Raw genomic sequence first — 22,036 nt, 5'->3', positions numbered from 1 at the left:
ACAAAATCTGATGTATTTTGGCAACTGGGCAATTGGTTCAGCTTGACCTGAAGGTCAATGACCATGCAGTGACCAACTTCTGAGCCGAGAATCCCAAGAGCCGTGGGATTTGTGGTGTGCGGACTTGATGGTAGGCCTGTGATTCTCCCCTTCCCCTTTCTCTATAATCTATACTGATGGTATCTTACAGCCACATGCAACACAAACAGAATGTGCCAGACAGTTTCTAAATACAAATCCAAAAATGCTACAAGTCAAAATATGTTCTAGCTGTTTACATCTACAGACAGAGATATGACACCACTCCCACAGAATTTTCTCCTTTTTTTAATTAGAATTCATATAACCTCATCAATGAGTATTTTTCATTTAATCGTTCCTTTACGCATTTCATTATTTCATCAATTTATCAATCAAAACATGATCCCCTCCTTTGCTGTCCATAGTATAACAAATGATATAGAGAGAAACACCCCCCAGATCAATACTATAGTATGATGATACATTACACAGCCAGATGTAACCCCAGCTTACGTATACCCCCATACTCAGGTTACACAGGGAGGGACTATCAATCTGACATAATACAGGTATCATGTAACAATCAATGGCCGGGGTCGAGTTACCTATCAGAATTCCTACACACACACACACACAACACAGCCATTGTATGCGACAATGACAACTTCATCAACACTTCATGAACAGGCAACACCTACAGCACAACACATGGTTGGTGGGGGGGGGGGGGTAGAGAAGTGGAGAGGCGCAGGGGGGGGGGGGGGGGGGGTAAGATAATCGTACTTTAACCAGGCACTTTCACTGCTATTTTGTTAATTAATCAACAGAATATTATGTTAATTGACTAATAGAATATTATGTTAATTAGTTATCAGAATATTATGTCAATTAACAGAATATTGCATTAATTATAATCAACAGTAAATTTACAGTTCCATCACAGGTCCCTAGATCCTTCGTTTCAGTGTACTGTTAGCTTGTATATAAAACTTGTATAAAACTCTAATTAACCATTTAAGCAAACGAACACCAACAGCATACAGTGCACAAGAGAGAAAAAAAACCTGTACAGATCGCATCAAAAATCAATTCCATCCCTGGCATTTTTTTGGGGTGAGCCTCAATGTTATTGAATTTCCTCAGTTCCATCAGCTTTAGTTTCACTCTCATACAAAAATTAATGTCTTTTTTGCATGATAGGATGATAATATCTTGCATAAGTTATAAGCCACATAGGCAAAAATCGCTTTCATTCACGGCAGCAGACATGCAGCATTTTCTGGATTCCCGGTTGAAAGTTGTTTATTTTTTGTTTGTTTATTTCGGTATTCTGCTGTATAATGCCGCTCTCTCTGCTTAGTATCCTGAAATCACAACTCCGTGGTGACATTTTCCACTATAGATTAAGCAATATTTTAAATATTTCCAATCGTTTCATTCAGTGTGGTCATGCTGTCCTAATGACCCCATACTTCTATGTTAATTACATTATATATATCAACAATCAAAAGAGAAAGAAAAATCAATTTATCAAACCAATTCCACTACATTAAATCCTATTTTTTCCCTTAAAACTTGAAAAAAAAAAAAAACAGCCTTTTTAAGCCCTTCATATAAAAATCCAATTCAACAACGAGTCAATCGAAATAGACAGTCTTCATTCACACCCAGTTTCAAATATTCATCAATTTCGTGTTCCGAAATTCCATTAAGTTAATTAAGCAGTGCCGTTAATCAGTCATTCTTGGTGGTGTTTAACTGCTATAAGTCAAGCATTAAGCTTCCAATGTTGCTCTCTGTGGGAGAATCCCTGAGGAAATTGTGGGTTATACTCATTGTCTTGTACTGAAACAATAAATAAGCCTCGGGAAGCTGTAATTTCGGGATCAATACCCCGATCTTAAACTTAGGGACATATCAAGCTTATTGCCTTTCATGTTAATCAGAGATCTTAACACGGACTGTGGTATAGGTCTAGGAAAAGTCCACGATTAACGGGTAAATTGTTCTGGGATGTTCAGTCCTAGCCGATAATCAGGGTCTGCAAACCTCTTTAATGGAATATATATTGTACGTTTTGCTGAAGATCAGCAGCGGTCATGAGCTTAATCTGGCTCCCAAAGGAGGGGGAAAAACACATAATATGAATGTCTTGTAACTTTTACATTTGGCTGAAATTCTGTGTATGACCAATAGCAGTCTGAATGCTGAACATGAAGAAAGATGAGCAACATCAATTTTACATCCTTCAATGGGTCATTTAATACCAACTAAATCTATTGTGAATGTCATGCTTAGATTATATGTCAGAAAGTGCCCACTCAGTTATGGTAAGTTATCTGCCTTCATTTTCTTATAAAGGGAGAGGAAGAAGAAAGAAAACAACACACATCAAAGCTTACTGAAGAATGCATGTAGAAAGCACTGCATTCAGGTGATTCAACTCCTCAGTTATCCTAATTCTAATTTCATTCAACATGCATTCCTTTAAGTTACGATTTTTAGAAATAATATTACAAAACCTTGCATTGGTAGACATTATAGTTTCAATTCTCCATGTCAATTACGATTTATATTAATTAATAAAATGATCGGGTATTAATTTATGATGCTCCCTGACTGGTCCAGATGATCTCTGCTGGTGCGAGTGAGTTTGTCTCAATATTAACTTTGGGAAGTTTATATTCAGGATTTCCCTCTTCACCAAACATAGATTTGCTGACATTTTTATCAACCAATCAAATTGTGCATTTTAGAGCATGTATCGGCAAGTTAAATTCACTACCATTGCCTTTTAATTTACCAAACATCACTAATTATGGTCAAATCACTATCAATTACAATTCAAAAATTTAAAATACAATTTTTTACAGTTACATTTTCTTGGTTTCATTGTCGAACTATTTTTATAATATATATGTTGTAATGCACATGCATGATGTTGAAGAAAATAAAAACAAAACTATGATTGTGAAAACTGTTGTAAGAATCCTGATCATTTATCAAAGCGGTTATTGACTATGTCTATTTGTAACCATATGCACCTGATCCGGTATTGGTTGACCAAGGCCTAGCTACGACCCGAGGTCAACTAATACCTGACCAGGTCAATATGGTCAGCAGTGGACCACATCAAAAGTCAATAATTGTATATCGACAAATGGTGTGTCGCACGGCAATGAATGATATACCTGTACATCACTAAAAGTTTTCTTTTTTTTAAGACGATATATTGGAAGCATCAATATTGAGGGTCCTCCCCAGGAGTTGTGCATCAGATAATGACAGAACTTACTATCACGGTTCGTTGATTTACAGTGACAGAACACTTTCAATCAGCATGTATCATTGCACAGCAATTGTATATATCACACTGCAACCTTTGTTTTAATCCACAGGTCGACAATTCACGTCTTTCCTTTCTGACCACAAAATTTCCTCTTTTATTCATTTCAAAACAGTTCACCACTTCTTTAACTTCAACAATATATATATACTTTATTCTACTCTGATACCAAGAAAAAAGAATTTATTGAATATATATATATATATATATATATATATATATATATATATAATTCAAAAAAAAAGCAGGAAAATATGCAGTTCCAAAATATATTTAAATCACTAGCGCTTTCTGGATTTTGATAATAGATGTCTCTAAGATAAACAACTTTGTTTTAAATTTTTGTATTCACCTGAGGATGGATGTTAAAATCCAGAAAGCACTAGTGATTTGAATATATTTTGGAACTGCATATTTTCCTGCTTTTTTATTGAATTATTTTGACTGTGTGATATCAACTCTTTCTATTTGGACTATATATATATATATATATATATATATATATATATATGCATGCATATTAACCTTTTTTTTATTAGTTCAACATCATTACCAATATTTTATGGGAAATAAGGCCATCAGGTTTCCGTTTGTGAACTTATTGACTATATGAATTTTACAGTAAATAAAAACAATATTACTCTATCTCTAAACTGATCTTACTTCCATTATTACTAAAATTGAAACCAGTAACATAATACTTTTGACCTCAAACACTCATCTTTTTATACCAAACCACCAATTTCTCACAATCATTGACCACAAACATGATCTATGCATATATTGGCATTTCCTAAACTGTCTTTATTTACATGCAATGACCACAAAAGTTGTCCACATGATAAACTTCTACACACCTCCTTATTTCTGAATTCCATCATTTGTTTCTGGTGTTTTCCACAGACTTGCAAAATATTGATTTAAAGAATTGACAAAACAGTCATTTTCAGAGTAATAATTAAGACAAGAGCCTTAACCCAGCAGGACACAAGCTGAACCACAAAACCACTGAACCACTGAATGGGTTCTGCCACTTGAACCCTGATCAACTTGAACATCAGTGAGAGACTGAGTGCAACGTTCAATGTCGAGGCAGTCAGAGAGACCACAAACTTCTGTCTATCAAAGCCTACACCAGAGTCACACTTTAATCAAAGAGTTGGAGGGGGTGTAGAGTGTGTGTGTGGGGGGGGGGGGGGGGGGGGGGGGTTGCAATTCCCCCGTTTTGGTTGGAAAATTGTCCTTTAAAAAAAACCTCTGTCACTGTATTTGCTTGTTGGATGGCAGCAGCAGCCCTTACTTTCTGAACAAACAATACAACATCTAAGGTGAAACAATCCCCCTCCCCCCACTTTGAATTTTTCATTCTTGCTATAGATTGCTTGATTGCTTGATTGATGTTTTCTGCCACACTCAACAATTTTTCAGTTATATGGTGGCGCCCAATTTTTATTGGTGGAAGAGAGAACCCAGACACAATGCACCTGGGAAGAGACCACTGACCTTCCGAAGGTATACACTGGGAAACTTTCTCACTTACCGGCGCGAGCGGGATTCGAACCCGCGCCAACAGAGGTAAGATGCCGTGTGATTTTTTAGCGCGATGCTCTAACCACTCGGCCACGGAGGCCATTCTTGCTATAGATATATTCTACATATTCCATGTGTGCTTTCTAACCCAATACATCTTAAATCTGCTATCAGGTCTCTTCTGTCAGTGTGCTCTACCTAACATTAAATTTTCATGTAAAGCAACTCATCAATATTTTCACATAACCTTGACAATATCTGGATCTGAATTAACAATGCTCAGTGAAAGTACCATGCCCCATCAACTGTTAGATCCACCCCTATACACTGAGCTACATCACCTGCATGTATCAGTGTTAAAGCATGCTCCCAAAAATAACTTTGGACCCTGGTATTGCTGTACACAAATGATTATGTTATCGTAACACAGAGATAATGGTGGAGGAACTCCTGATAACTGTTCACTGTTCCAGTCCCTCTAATCACGACTGAACTAACATGTTTCTACATGGTTATCAGTCCACCCTATAAAATTTTCATAATTTGATAGGATAATATCAAGGAAAATTTTTTGTACTGCAGGGAGGGATTTTTCTTTTTCTTTTTTGATATATCTGCCCAACAGATAGATAACTTTTATCCTTCATATTGGTCCACAAGATGAATCAATGGTATTTAATGTTTGCTAAAACGCTTATGATGATATCACAACTTCCAATCTAAAAATTATTAATTTTCCTTTCTGCTCGCAGTATTGAAAGTGCTCGAGATTTCTTTGTTATAGAGTTTTTGCTATTTAAAACTTCCATTCGGGTCTGTGGAATGAATAAAGAAGAAGTTGGGCAAGTTTTAAATCCCTCATCCAAACGTCTCGTAGAGGCCTTTAATGAAAAACCTCATTCAGCTCTTAAAGAACATTAATTTTGTATGTGTACATAAAGCATAATAATGCAATCAATATACACATTACATACATTTGTACACCTTAGAAAAACATATTCATGGGCATGTATACAAGATTGAAGACTGCCAACAAAAATTCTCTTCTCCCTTCCAGTTCTTTTTTTTCTTTTCACGACCTCTATTTCGGCAGATTTTTGTGTTGAGCTACGTAATTCAGGGGGTATTAAACCGGTTTTCTATAATGCCAACATTCGCTGTACCCTGGGTAGATTTGAGTAGATTTGAGGAAAATCCGCTCATTAAAAGTAAAACCTATTGTACTGAGCATAATAACTGCTTACTGGTGTGACCTCAACCTTCAAGAACTGCATACAAATCAGACACCACCTCACTCTTTATATTAACAGTGTATGTATAATAGATATATATATATATATGGTTAATATATATATATATATATATATATATATATATATATATATACACTGTATATATCACATTCCTGATTGTGCACTTCAATGGAGATTTCCAGATGACAGAACATAAGATGGGGGTGGACAGGGGGAGGAGGAGACAGGTCTAGTCTTCTTCCTCTCTATATCTCTCTCTCTATCTCTCTCTCTCTCTCAATCCTTATCTCCATCCTTCTTTCCTGTGAAGATATTTTTCTCCTTTCCTCCCTCCCTTTAACTTCCCTCATCTCTCTAATAACCTCTGGTAGCCCACCTCCTCTTTACCTTAAAATCTATACCATACAACTCTACAACTCACAGAGAGAGAGAGAGAGAGAGAGAGAGAGAGAGAGAGAGAGAGACTCACAGAGGGGGAAAGAGAGAAGAGTCAGGGAAGGGGAGAGAGAGAATTGGGACAGAAACAGCCTAATAAAAAGTTATTTTGAATTATTTGTACTTTCATAATGTGATGTATTAACTCAAGCTTTATTATACATGCAGATACACGTTGGGATATGATACAATTTTTTCGCCTCAAGAAAACCAAACTTCAATGGAAGATTGTTAATACACATCCCGGCCATGTTAAATAATATTTAAAGATGTTGTAGTATTAAGCTTCAATGACTAGACAAACCATGAAAAGAAAGGCCTCTATTTTATCAACATACTGTACAAGGTGAAGCCACATTCTAAATTAATGAGAGCTAAAGGGATATGTGTACCAAAATAAAGATGATTCTGAAGTGGCTGCCTCTTGTAAGATTTGAGATAATCTGAATTGGTATCTTGATAAGAGACAAAAGATCTGAAATTCTGAAAAGATTCTTCAGGACCCAGACTCAACCCAGGATGTTTTCCGATTTGCTTGGCTTCCTTTGGCAAGAGCCAGATACCTCATATCGGGGCCCCATCTTCTTTCTCATTTTTTTTTTTAATTTAATTCAGTAATCAAAGAGGAACAAAGATGATAGTAGCTCCTAGCAAGGGAATTTATATCAGACAATTAGCTTGATTAATTCCTAAGCATTGCTTGGTACCTTTATAATCTCTTAACTCTGCAATGAAATGCTCTTTGATTACTAAATATTACAGAGATCATTTTCAAGAACCTAGCCTGCTTCAGAAAAAGCACAGACCACAACGTCAAGTCAAAATTGAATTCATCCTGGATATTAAAAAAAAACATATCTGTGAAGTCTAATCTGTGTTGTGTCTGTGGAGAGTTCTCTGGCTTTCCTTTTCATATATCTCTCTACTTAACATATTCATTAATGATGGTGCTATTGCATGACGAATTAATTAGTGACTCGGGTAATTTGATAATTAAGTCATCTCTCTAGGAGTACCGGCCCGCTTGATCATTGATTCATCCGAAGTCTCTTGGCAGATGTTGCCTTTTTTTTCATTATTAATTAATACTAGCCTCCGACAGACTTGGTACATGGTATATACCCCGTGTCGACCGAGACTGTACAGTGTGTTCTTGTAGAAATTGTTCTAACAATTCTTGAGTTGAGGTCAGACCCCCTCCCCTCTTTTTAAAAAATTAATTCCTAAAATCAAAACTTTATTAAACATTTTTTTTATTTGTATCTAAATTTCGATACAAGACATTCATTTAACACTAAATTCTTTTAAGTGGAATTCAGAGAATCTGTTCCTGTGTATCTATTACACTATTAAACATGTCATAATTAATCACACCACTACCAGACCCTTGGAACCAGATGTCCAAACCCAACAACAGAAATGCTTTTTTCACCTCTGCATAGTAAAGACTATTCAGGTTCTCCACAAAAGGCCCTCGGGGCAAGTTCAACTATACCACCAAACGTATGGAAATGAAATGCAATTCCTATACATCGGTGTTTGGGACCTGTGAGATCTTTTCACACATGCAAGCATTGTGTGAAGACACTGCATGGAGCTGAGGTTTTCTCTCGTCTGACATTTCGAATGGTGACAACAGCAGACTATTAAACAGAGAAGCACTATAAGAATGCGGTTCACCCCCTGACTAATTACAAACCGCTTTTGATTTTAAAGAAAAAATACCAATCACTTTTTAGGCATTTCCTGAACTCGTTGCGTGTTTCAGAAAGTTTACTTTTAAAATTTGTAAGAATCCATTGTTTCTGAGGCTGCGGTTTGGAGTTTCGTCGTCTGCCCAGGAAGTTTATACGGTTACAAATCGATTGTTTCATTGTTCGTGTAATTTTAATACCAGTGGTTAAATTTTTCAATAAACAATCGGGGAAATTGAAAAGAATTTTTTTTAAAAGTATGTAAAATATAGATCCACCTACCTCTTCTTCTGGGTTGGTGTTGACAGAGTCCATAGATTGACTAAGGGCAATGGTCGTTTCTGTGTTCAAACTTGATGTTGCCATATCTGTCTGTCGCATTTTACTTCCACACAAAAAAAATATTATTAAGACTTTTCAGATTCAGCAACTGACGATAAATGATTACCTCACTGTATCGATGTCCGATGGATTCACACACAGGTGTATTATCAAGTAGTCGATAGGTTTAAGTCCGCAATATATAAATAAATAAATAGAGAAAATATTTATCTTCGATGTTTAGGACACGCACGTCAACACACAACAATACCAGTACGGTTGGAATGCATATCGATGTCCTTCGTATGAAAAATAATAATAAAACGTTCCTGCGTGTTGAATATCAAAATTCGTGCAACGTCTAAACTCACGTGGAGCGGTGCGCTTGGTTATCTGTGAATGTATCGTGCCACTAAACAGAGGGGGTGCCCAGACCGTGAAAGAAACGGGGGGAGATAAAATAGCGTCGGTTAGAAACGTCCACACAAATTCTACTGGGTCCTCATGGCTCTAATTTTCACCTGGTATAAAAACATGGCACCTAACAGTTTTCCCTTTCGATGTGAATATTTTGTTATTCAAATGTACGCTCATTGCATTGTGACGTCACAGGTTTTGATACACGAGCAGTCAATGGAAATAAAGGAGGCGAGTTTAACTCCGCCCACTATTTGCAAAGTCCACGTGCTTTTGTTATTTTTCACAGCGCTGGAAATAGATTCTCTATTCTACTGTCGATTTCAGTTGAATTTTTCCAGATTAGCTGTTTAAATCTATCGAACCCGATCGCAATATTTTAAACAAATACGTTTATTAAATAATGGCTCGCCCGTCGATCTTTTTTTTTCTTCCTTCACTAATCCTTGACGAATATGTAAGTAATTCTTTTCAGACATAAAGGAGTTAGTCGGTCGGAACGACAGCGAAAGAAAGCATTGGCAAACAATAGAAAAAAAAAGTATTTTAAAAAGGGTTCAGGAAAGTTTATTCCTTCCAAAACATGATTATGCGCAGATCTGCGTACACATTTGACAAGTTCAACAAATGAGCTAATCGTTGCTGTATATTTAATTAGTTTCAGGCAGTAAAAATATAAAGACAGAACTTAGTCACCCCGATTCCATATTAATCGCATTACCACAATTTCACGAATTTTATATTAAATTTCAGGATTATTAATTGGACTTGAGTATATAGATATATATTTCGTAGATACAAATTGGCTGGGTTACCTCTTGGAGTTGTGAAAATACACACACTTTCGTGAAAAGTTTAATTGATAAAATTCAATAAAGTCTGACTAATTATTTTAACCAAGAATTCATCTGAATAAGTTTCAGTCGATCGTATTTTAAGTCAAACATTTCTTTCCATGCAGAAAATCACTCCTGTTTTGGGTTTTTTAACGCAAATTAAGAGTATGTCATGTATGTGTGAATTTTATATCATTTCTATATCACTTTAAAAGATTCTCGTTAGACTTGAAATAAATGTGAATAGGGCCTACACACATTTAAAAAAAAAAAGAAGAAGTTTGAAACATTACATACAATTTAGAAGGATTTGGGACTTTTGATACTGTGATAAACACACATTCACAAGTTTTCTTTTTTTTTAATTTTGCATAACATGTTAACGTATTCCCATGATAGAGATAAAACTGTAACAATTTCTTTGATCAAACAAGAATATGCCGCCATGATTTGGAAGTCCTGAATTACGGGCTGTCATTTTCAGCATAATTTACCGTTACTTTACATGCTTTGTGTAATTAAACCATTGCCTCGACTTACTATACAGAAAAAGTAAAATAATGTGTATATTAATTTACGAGGTATATCAATTTACATCTGCAGGAAATGTACATATTGAATAACCAAACAATGCTCGTTTTCAACTTGTTTAGATGTATTTGAGATAAAAATTTAGAATAGCCATATTGAAAACCAAACCTCTCTCTCTCTTTCTCTCTCTCTCTCTCTCTCTCTCTCTCTCTCTCTCTCTCTCTCTCTGGACGATGAAACCTAGTAAGTAAGTACGTCCTCACAATGTCTAGAAGAGAATACACTGATATGTTATTGTAAAGGCAAAATTGTACTGTGTTATGTATAGCTATAGGGACGCCTATAAAAGTTGATCTAATACTCTCTTTCGAATTGTGAAAAAACAAAATGGATTTGAGAGAGAATATTAGTGAGAACATGTCCCCATACCACTTGTCCTCACTAATCTAATATTTTGTATCTACATCTTTCACATGCTCGGGATCACGTTTGTGAGAACAAACTTTTGCCCTCGTAGTTTACTTTCTGTCCCCACAACTTCTGTCATATGGTTAAAAATTGTCCTCACGTGCACGTTACACGTTTTCTCTCTCTCTCTCTCTCTCTCTCTCTCTCTCTCTCTCTCTCTCTCTCTCTCTCTCTCGTGTCTATTAAAACTGACTCCCGGATTTAATTACATCTACACGATTCCGGACATTAAATATTCATGATCCGCCGGCCAATCTCGCCATACGAAGTGGCAAAAAGCTAATTCAATCGGTCCTAACGGACTACTTAATTACCAATAGTCGACCCCTCCACACCGAATAAACAGATGTACCTGTCCATTAAAGCGAGGTAGAGGTCTTTTATATCCCGATAATTGCATTTCATCACGTGATGTTGAATGTTACCTGTTCGAAAATTGATTAAATCTCGATTGAAAAATTGGTTTGCACGTCAACGATAAAAATGTCTGTAAGTATTGTTTGTTTTCTGTCTCGCTCGCCTCCTTCAACAGTGCAAGGCAGTGAAACGAACAAACCAGACATTGAAACGAAAGAACGAGATATTGAAACGAACAAACCAGACACTGAAACGAATGAACCAGATATTGAGATGAACGAACCAGATATTGAGACGAATGAACCAGACATTCATGATTGAGACGAACGAACCAGACATTGAGAAGAACGAACCAGATATTGAGACAAACAAACCAGACATTGAAACGAACAAACCAGATATTGAAACGAATAAACCAGACACTGAAACGAACGAACCAGATATTGAAGCATTGAACTAAACAAACCATAAATTGAGACGAATATGAACCTGACATTGAAACAAACAAACCAGGCAATGAGACGAATGAACCAAGCATTGAAACAAACAAAATAGACATTGAGACGAATAAACCAGACAATGAGATAATGAACCAGACATTGAGGTAATGAACCAGGCATTGAGACGAGTGAACCAGGCACTGAAACGAATGAACCAGATATTGAGATGAACGAACCAAATATTGAGACGAATGAACCAGACATTGAAATAACGAACCAGACATTGGAGCAAACACAGGAAGATACACTATATGTTTGTTGTCAATTACATGTATATATCAGTTTAATGACATTTGAAAAGGGCCAAAATAAAGTTTTGAAATAGGTACATGACGTTATATAGATCTACAATGTTTGCTAAGATGGTGAAACATGTGCTGTATACTGTAATGGGGACACCTCCGAGGAAGGACCGGGGGGGGGGGGACATGTATCGAAGAAAACATAGTCTATCATAGCATAATTATGTAAACCATGTTATCAATGCATTTGAGGTATGCACGTGTATATGTACCTGAGATCGAAGACATTTTCCTTAACATCACTTTTTCCGATGGCACAACATTCATGAACCCCCTCAGGACCTGTATAAATACTGGGGATGTGTAAACTACACCACATTGAGTAGCCTGGCTCGGGTTCTGAACCTGAAACAGTGACAATTCAATAAAGATGGGAGATAGAACGTACGATGAACATATTACAGACCAACAGATGAAAGCAAAATTTGTATATATGGAAATATTGGATAGACAAAATATAATTAGACATTCAAGTCAAGTGTGAAGTACTGCATATATATAAAAGTTTCGAAACAATATACGTCCCACTTTTCTTCGCTACATGTATTTGCATAAAATGACCTTGACCTTTGAAAAACCATCCAACACAATAATTCTTCTTAAGAAGCATACCAACCAAGTATCATGAAAATGTAATGGCAATTAGGGGAACTTCGGACAATTTAAAATCATCTAAGATAACATTTTAATTATACATAAACGTCGTGTATAGTGCGATTTGAGATCTTATTAATCATGCAAATGGAAAATGTTAATTATGTTTGTCATTCACCTTAAATTGTTAACTTCTTAAATTGTCTTTTTGTTGCAAAACACCAAGTACAAGTACATAATTCATGCTTAAAGCTTATTAAAAAAAAAAAAACTACAACAACAAAACACCGGTCTTGGCGGCCTCCTAACCTGTGGAAAGGTACTGTCCGATCTACAGAATGTCGTGATCCTCGGACCATTCTCTTTCTCCTGCTGTTTATCTCCCTTGGTTTCTCCTGGGGGTGTGGCCTTGGGATTACACAAATTGAAATCTACTTCTCTTTTTTTTTCTCTCTCTCTCTCTTTTCAATGCTTAAGTTTTGCGTCCGCACGCCCCAAGTGATCATATGGCTAGATAATGATTGCAGCAAGGTATATGACAACTTGACCTTCAGCAATAGAAGTTCACACAGCGTGACCTTTATGACTAGATGATGACCCTTATGGTTTAAAGGTCATAAAAGATCAAGGTCAGTGTAGTTCCAGTCCATATTTCCTCCACAACTTAGAAGATATGAAATTAAAACTTTGTGGACACACAGAACTGTAACATGTGTGTGACTGGTATTGACTTTGAAGGTTGTATTTCACAGGTCAAAGTCATTACAGCTAATTTCGGACGAACATTTGCTTTTAGCTTAGTTTGATATTCCGTCGTTGATGTTCAATATCTATGTATGTACACACAGTACGTATGCGTTACAAAAACGTATTCAGTTGCGACACATGTTTGATAGCCGGTGTAATTATAAATAGTTGTGATTCAAAGGGACATTAGCTGTCATATTGTCACCAAGAATTGTAATTCAATGAAAATTGGCACATCTTCTACATTTCAGTAATAACACCAGTATTTATAATGATTTTAAACAATTTTACCTCCAAACAGGCACTTGAATATGTGATTTTGGTGATTGAATACTCATTGTCTTGCAAAGCAATAATTCTTCCTTATATATTTCTTTATACTAAAAGTGGTTATCTATTGCAGTCCTTTAGATGAGACCGCAAAATCCGAGGTCCCGTGTCACAGCAGGTGTGGCACGATAAAGACCCCCCCCCCCCCCCCCTGCTCAAAGGCCATAGGCGCCGAGCATAGGCCGAAATTTTGCAGCCCTTCACCGGCAGTGGTGACGTCTCCATACGAGTGAAGGACGTTAAACAATACTCAATCAATCAATCTATTCTCTCTCTCTCTCTCTCTCTCTCTCTCTCTCTCAAAATAAATGTTTCTGTTAGCCATTGATATGTATTCCCATTCCACTGAGAGATTATGAAAAAAAACAAACTATGTAATCTTGATTCTAAAATCTACAATATATTGGATTTAACCCACGCCGGTACAGGCAACATTGAAATCATTAAAATATTTTTATTTCTATGTTTACTATTTACGTAGTGTTAGGTGCTTGGAGACCAGATTGAGATAATTAATAGTGTGAAATTGACACGTTGAAACCCTCTCGGACACATGATACACTGTAACAAGTACGCTACCCAGACCCCCGGGCCGTGGTATGTAATTTCACTCGCCTGTATAGATTTTATAACGGTTTGTGAAATTAATATATAGCATACATTAGAAATCATTTTTTATCGACACACACACACACACACACAGAGAGAGAGAGAGAGAGAGAGAGAGAGAGAGAGAGAGTACAACTAGCATATAGATGTAGTACAATGCACATGTGTATATATGAAAGGTGAAGATAACGAACAGTGATCAATCTCATAACTCCTATAAACATACAAAATAGAGAGTTGGACAAACACAGAACCCCGAATATACCAGAGGTGGGATCAGGTGCTTAGGAAGAGTAAGCATCACCTGCCAACCTGTCACACCCGCTATCAGTCCTATACCTTGATCAGGTAAACGGAGTAATCCGTAGTAGAAATCAGTGCACCAAGAACGGCCTAACGATCGGAATGAAACATGTCAGGCAGCATGTGGCCAAAAGATAGGTTGTATAGCAAACTGGATCATGATAACGACCATGTGATTGGTAAATGTTGACTTTATAAGAGACTGTTGAAACCCCTGATTTATATGTAGTACTATTGTACGAGTATATACATGTACATGTAGTACTGTGTGTGTATAATTATAGTGCTATGTATAATTCTACTCGCAGTGACTGCTCCTTCGCCGAACGTCCGGTGTCGGTTTTCGGGAGAAGAGTCTCGAGCCTTTAGGATATGAAACTGTTGGCACCATTAACAAATCCTACGACTTAACTACGGAAGCCGTTAGGTGCCAGGTATAGAATTAATATTCATTTAACTGGCGGTCGCCACTTATTATCTGGCGATCGCCATATTTAAATTAACTGGCGGCTGCCACTTAAAATTTATGTGGCGGCAGCCACTTATTATATGGCGATCGCCACTTAATTTATGTGGTGGCCGCCAGATAAATTAAGTGGTGGCCACTTTTTCCTGTGCTTGATTATTTTTATTTGACGAACCCTTCAAAATGATACAAATTTAAGTTTGAGATCGCCCCCCCCCCCCCCCCCCCCCCCCCCGAAAAATCAAAGCCTAAAAAGTAAACGTGAATGTTGGATTTTTTTTAAAATGATTTTCTCAAATGGATCGATGTCAAAGGATACCTACTGGTATAAAAATCAAGTGATAGAAACAGTAAAGGATTTTAATTATTTAGGAATTGTCCTCTCCAGACCTCATTATGTAAAGCAAGAAAGCATTTATCTGCACAGGCAGAATAAGCAATGCATGGTGTAGTTAAAATTAATATTTTTTAGGTTCCTTTTTTTTTTTTTTTTTTTTTTACAAATTGTGTTTTTCCAATTTTATTGTTTACAATTCTTAACTAAAGTATTTCGAATGATCAACCAAAATTTGAATATCAGTTGCTGAGTTATAAGTAAGATACAGCACTCGCAATTCTTTGTTATGTAAACAAGGTTCGTGTCATGTTTTTGTTTACATGAGACTATTTAATAGAAAATAACGTGTTTAAAACAAAATGAAATGTGTTAAATATTCGAAAATAGTTAATTGTGTTCAGAATTAACTTATTAATTGAAAAAAAATCTTCAAACGAAACTTTTACTATTTTATTTAAACCTATGTAAACAAAAACATGACACGAGCCTTGTTTACATAACCATGACTTGTGACCTCTGTATCTCTCATGTACCTTGATTACTGACATTCAAATTTTTGCTGATTATTAGTAATACATTCTAAACATTAAAAATCAAAAGATAAAATTTGAAAATTTTCAGCTCAAATCGTGTCCATGTTCCTTTAAGGTTATACAGTATGACAGAAACTCATTGTAGATAGTTTACTATTTGTTTAGCAAATAAAGATCGGGGTGTGTTATTTACGAGATATTCAAAATAAATGGGTGTCGATCTAAGTTTGATATATATATCCCACATTTCAAGATTGTCATTTAAAAGTTAAAGTTGTAACCGTGCAAAATTAAATTACTTATAACATTTCACTGTTGTGTTTGTAAACAAAAAAGACTCGACATACTGGTCTCATCCTTGCATTAAGAAGTTCCAAATTGTAGTTGTCAATTGCAATATTAAATGAGTCATATTTTGAATGCTTAACATAAAAAAATATATATAAAAAATGCCAATCAATCCCGTTCAAGCGCATTCTAAATTTGAAAAGAAACACTTCAAATTTTATGGTTTATGGAGTAACTGGACGGTTCCCTTTTTATGTAAATATTGACACAAGGCTGGTGTCTTTTGGGGGCAAAACTTCTATTAGGTAACGAAAACAAAACATGTAAATTTATACACATATATGTACACTTGTACAATGCCTGTACTCAGAAGAAGACGAGTAACCTATATCACATTTCAAATATTCTTTAGATAAAATGTCGACATTAATTTAAAAGTTGTATTTGTGCAAAAATGGGATGCTTTGAATTACAAAAATAACATGTCCTTGGTTTGTTTGTAAACATAAACAAGGTTCGAGTCTGGACCCATATTTACTAAAGTTCGTAGATGTAGACGTAAACGTAGGATTTACGTCTGACTTAAGATTAGAGTTACGTACTCGTGAAATGGTATTTACAAAACCGTTCGTAGCCGCAAACGTAACTTACGATGTACGATTGCACGTACGCGTGCGCAGTGGCTATTTTCACTTCGAAGCGTAGAATTTGCTCATTTACTTTGACTTCCCTGCGCTACCGCCGCATTATGACGAAAAAGAACACAGAACTTTGTGAGAAAGCAACGAATTTCAACGTATACGTATGCCTGCCAACGGCATGTCGATCAACTGTACCGCTATTCAGTGTTGTTTACAAATCCAAATGGAAGGTTCATCAAATTTAACGCATTTGACTTGTGCATGGATCTGCGATGCTGTAGGTCTTCAAAAAGAAGTCGGCATGGACTGACAAGTAAGTTAAGTTGTTTGTGTAGTAATAACCTTAAATGTTTTACCACTGACTACTCGTCACTAGGCCCCTAAATAATGTTATTAAATTGACTTCAGGGGGATACAGTACATGACACACATCGCAAAATCACAGTCCCTTATTCATTTTGTTCTCAACCTATGTAGCTGCTATAATGCCTGGACCTTAATTTCTAAATAGTGAGCACATATACATATGTGTTAGTTATTTACAATTTTATATGTGCCCACTATTAACACATTAAGACACAAGCTCATTTGTGTACATGGTAACTTCAAACTTTTGACAATACCACAATTGAAATTCAAAATTATTTATCCCATTTTTTTTATTTCATGACTGGGACAACATCAAAGCAGTATCATAGCTACCTGTACACAAGTACGCACATGCTTTCACATCATTTCGCAAAAAGAAAAACAAGAATATTGGTGAAAAATGAATCTAAAATATACATTATATATACAGGCACTAATTCTAAAATGTGTGATTTGTACGTGCCCCTCTATTGCATGGTTATAAAATATGAAAATTATTATTGCTTTAACAATATATACTCTGGGCGAACAGGTAGATAGGGTGAATGGACTCGGTACCAGATGATAACAGTTACAGTCTCTTTCAACATCATTTCAATTATTGCTTGTGCACATCCATGTGCAAAACTTTCAGAAAATATTGTGAAACAAAATCGCATTCAAATACAGTTGTACAACTGTGTGAAGTCAGTGTTAATTTATTTAATGTAGAATAATATATATATTAATTGGAGATATTAGGTGTGATATACATGTAACATGCACTTGATATCCAAGTTAGCTGACCTCTGTTATTTTTCAAAGGGTCATAAAGGTGGTCAAGAAATAAATTGCCAACAGACAGCAGCATTCCTTGATTTAGATGAATTTCTCTTCATGTCCTCTCCTGAATGATTTTCCATGATGCCTCAGGGTTAGGATTGGGATGCAAGATGTACAGTACATATATATGATGTAAGTATATCCACTGTTTGTACACATTTAATCATTTCTGTACTTACAAAGTTTTAAAAAATCCAAAACAAATTATGGTACATGGTACATGATGTAATGATTTTTGTAATGCATTGATGATTAAATCCTTAGGCAAAGATTTAAGAACATAAATTTATGAGTTTTTATGATCAAAGTTTGTCCATTTTGCATGTTTTGTACCTGTCTGTCTAAGAATATCTTCACCTTTTTGGCAAATAGAAATTTAACCAATCTAAGAGCATACACTATGTTTCTTTGAAATTATTTTATATCTCCTCGATATTAAAAATTCTTACATGATTTCCAAAATAATAGCTGTAATTTTGTCACCAGAATTTGAAATCAACACTCAATAAAAATTGCTCTATATTATATATTTCTGATCAGTAATAACACATGTATTCAGTTATTTGAAACACCTTTTAATCTCAAAGCAAGCAAATGAATATATTTAATTTTGGTGATTAAATAATTATTATCTATATCTTGCAAGCCAATAATTCTTCTTTATATATTTCTTAAACACTAAAAGCGGTTATCAAATGTACTTTTATTAGGTCACCTGAGTTTACTCAGTAACCTATTGCAATTAGTTTTCATTCGTCGTGTGTTAACAATTGAACATTTTTAATAACTACCAGTCCAATTCTTTTCAAATTTGGTATGAAGTATCATTGGGACAAGGGGGGCCAATTTTCAAAAATCTTCTTATCAAGAAACACACATACAATGTATATAAGAAAAACTAAATGCATAGTGATGTAGAGCAGGCAGGCCTCTACCAAAATTGTAAATTTCATGATCCCTGGGGTAGGGGTTTTGACCCCAGGGCAGGACAAATCTTGTTATATAGTGTTTATGTGTATAAAACACTTAAATTACATCTTCTTTAATACTATTGATACTAAATTGAAACTAAATGGATAGAGCAGGTAGTCTTTTACCAAAATTGTAAATTTGATATCCCCCAGAGTAAGGGTTTTGACCCCAGGGTGGGGCCAAACTTAGTATATAGTATTTATGTGTAAGTTTGCTGATACTGTATAAAATATAAATGCAGAAAAGGATGTACAAAAAATGGTGAATTTCACAACCCAGGGTTATGACTTTAAGATGAGTCCAAATTAGTCATATCTTTTGATGTTTTCATGTGAATACACCTATTTAAAGCCTTTCATCAGTGTATGCACTTTGAGGGATGTGAAGTTTTAAGAACACATCTTGTTTTATACTGTTGCTGAACATTAGAATATAATTAGCTTAGATATTTAGAACAGGAAATTTTTTCTAGATTTCATAGTCCATGGAAGTAATGATACTTTTCCACTAGTATTCGGGTGACCGATAAGGCCTGTGGGCCTCTTGTTAGGTTTCTGTTGTTTTTTTTATTTTACTAAAGAAATATTTTTCTTAGTCAGTAATACATATTCCTTTGCCATTGGGAGATTTTGAGAGATAAAAATGGTTGCCATCACTTTCACAGCAAATATGCCCCTTTAAATTTATAATGTTGTACTACCATGTACTATATGTCAGCCTGAGTAGCTCAGTGCAAAGGTTCCAGGTTCAATACTCAATTGTGCTAAAGATTTTTCTCACCTTCTTTGCTACAGTAAAATCCCATTCATATACCTTACTGCAGTACATATCAGCTGATTTTACATTTTCACTTGCCACAACCAGGAACTATCAAAATATGTTAACTCTAGACTAATTAAACCTGAGAATTTTGTAGAAAGAAAATAGAATGCAAGTGAATTGTACCTGAAATGTCACAAAAAATTATTTTTTATTTATAAACGTGAATGACCTTAACTGAAACTTACCATTCTTGGTTAAAAAGTATTTTTTCTGGTTTGGAAAGAAGCCAATTTCATTACAAGGGGAATGGTTAATGAAAAAATACTGAAGTTGACCTTGGGGTCATTTGAAATCTTTTTCTTAATATGGGCTCTTGGGTTATAAATCATTAAAATTAGAAATTGTAGGTGATACTTAATGATATCTTCCCAGATATGGTGTACGGTAGATGAATATACAGTAAATAAAATCAGTATTATCACAATTTTACAGTTTATTTAACTAACAATTATGTTGCATGTATTTTTCAAGCCTTATGAAATTTGATTGCAGTGTAATGACAGTTGTTTATTTAAATCAATGTAATACTATTATTTTTCTAGGTCTATGGGTACATTGCTGTAATGGCCTGAAAAATCTTTTGCGAAACCGAGAAATGTTCATCTTCCATTGCCATGATTGTGTAAAAGGACGAGCAGAGGAATGATTCAAAAATATATGGCAGGATTGAGAATCTAACCCATGACCCGTAGTCTGGTACTCTACCCACTGATCAATCCATGCTGATGGTCCATCTGCTACATTGATGTCATCTTATATATTTATTTATTCATTTATATATCATATGGACATTTAAAAATTGACAGTAAAATAAAAAAAAGTTTGATATTCAGCAAAATAGAATTTGTTACAATACATGTTTAAGAAATTAAGTACATGTACATGCATTGTTATGCATACAATTATGTACATGTAATTATATTTGTTAATAGATAAATTTTTAGATGAATTTTCATGTTGTTATTGATATTGACATGTACATGTATTACTTCCATTTCTAGAATGATTTTAACATCTTGATATTAAAATGATGACATAATAAATAAATCTTAAATATTTGTCAACAAAGTTGTCTGGTGGGTTAAAATTTGTAAAGAGGAGCATTAGTACATATGTTGGTTTAATGTGAGAGGCCTTCAGAATGAACTTTTATCAGTGAGATTTTTGTAAATTGGGGGGGGGGGGGGGATGGACTTCAACAAAATAATATGTATGTTGAAGGCATCATCCTTGGAGTTTGGTAATATACACTGCAAAGACTTTTACCTAGCAATCATGAATGGTAGAAAGATTCATATATATGCATTATCAATGAAGGTTTGACTCCTGTAGGATTATAGTTAAAGGAAATGGCACTCTGAAAGATTGAAAGTCTACACATGACTACACTAGTAGGCATCACAATTGCTCTCTGAAACAAATTACACCAAATTGTATTCTTGGAATGAAATGCATATCTTTTTTTTTTTAAAGAAATATTTATTTAGAGGCTCATTTCCCTGTTGTGTAAGTAACAATGTAACAAATAGTTATTTGGACTACCAATATTTGCTTATAACCACAAAGTAAAGATCACATATCTATAAGTAGAAATAGTTTTTCTATAGCTGTCGATCACCATGTATTCTTGTACACACAGTGACTCTTCTTTTCAAATCTAAAACATTGCATGTTTGATTGCATATGTATACATTAATTCCACCATGTTTGGAAAATTAAAAAAATGTATTTCCCTGAAAGATGCTAGACCTACCCTATATAATAAGATAAATGGCAAATATTCTTTTTTTTAAATAACCTGCATGACTAAAATAAAAAGCTTCCCAATTATTTCTAAAGGCAAGGTTAGATCCACCCAGTGTGATTAAAATCAAATTTCGCACTTTGCTCGATATACGGACACCGACTGTCCGTATCTCGAGCGAAGTGAGCGGTTTGATTTTAAATCAGACTGAGATCCGCCACAAGGTAAATTAGATCGGGCTCAAAATTTTGAGAATTGTCACACAATTGCAGATGATCTCAAAGAAAACGATAATCTGAATAAATACAATTAATTTGTGTATTACTAACCAGCTTATATCCATCTAGAGGGTTTGTAAGGTCTTTACGCAAGAAATTATCGATAAAAATGACAAGTCGCCATTTGCTTTGTTTATTCTTAAAGTTACGATCAGCTTACGTGTACTAGT

General features: G+C 35.1%; 1 protein-coding gene and 1 long non-coding RNA gene across 12 annotated transcripts in view; one reads left to right on the top strand and one right to left on the bottom strand.

The window, feature by feature from the left end:
- The window catches only part of LOC125660916 (U1 small nuclear ribonucleoprotein A-like), a 76,117-nt gene extending 66,912 nt beyond the window's left edge, over nt 1–9,205 (bottom strand). For 9 of the 11 annotated variants that reach the window (XR_007364544.2, XM_048892722.2, XM_048892720.2 and 6 more), the window contains exon 1: nt 8,562–9,200. Coding sequence is in view for 10 of the 11 variants with exons in the window: in XM_048892722.2 (XP_048748679.1) it covers nt 8,562–8,660 (99 nt within the window). In the remaining variant the exon portion in view is untranslated. Of the gene's footprint in view, nt 1–8,561 lie in introns of all 11 variants that reach the window. The other 2 variants (XM_048892727.2, XM_056146013.1) reach the window with 1 other exon arrangement.
- Nucleotides 9,206–17,034: 7,829 nt separating this feature from the next.
- Nucleotides 17,035–20,902, top strand: LOC130049037 (uncharacterized). The gene is made up of 3 exons (XR_008797559.1): nt 17,035–17,172; nt 18,033–18,182; nt 20,387–20,902. It is a non-coding gene; the product is annotated as an uncharacterized LOC130049037 (long non-coding RNA).
- The last annotated feature ends 1,134 nt before the right edge of the window (nt 20,903–22,036 follow it).

Source organism: Ostrea edulis, chromosome 8, assembly GCF_947568905.1.
Source record: "Ostrea edulis chromosome 8, xbOstEdul1.1, whole genome shotgun sequence".
NCBI classification, from domain to species: Eukaryota; Metazoa; Mollusca; class Bivalvia; order Ostreida; family Ostreidae; genus Ostrea; species Ostrea edulis.
The sequence above is the reverse complement of the archived record's forward strand: the minus strand, read 5'-3'. Positions and strand labels throughout refer to the sequence as shown.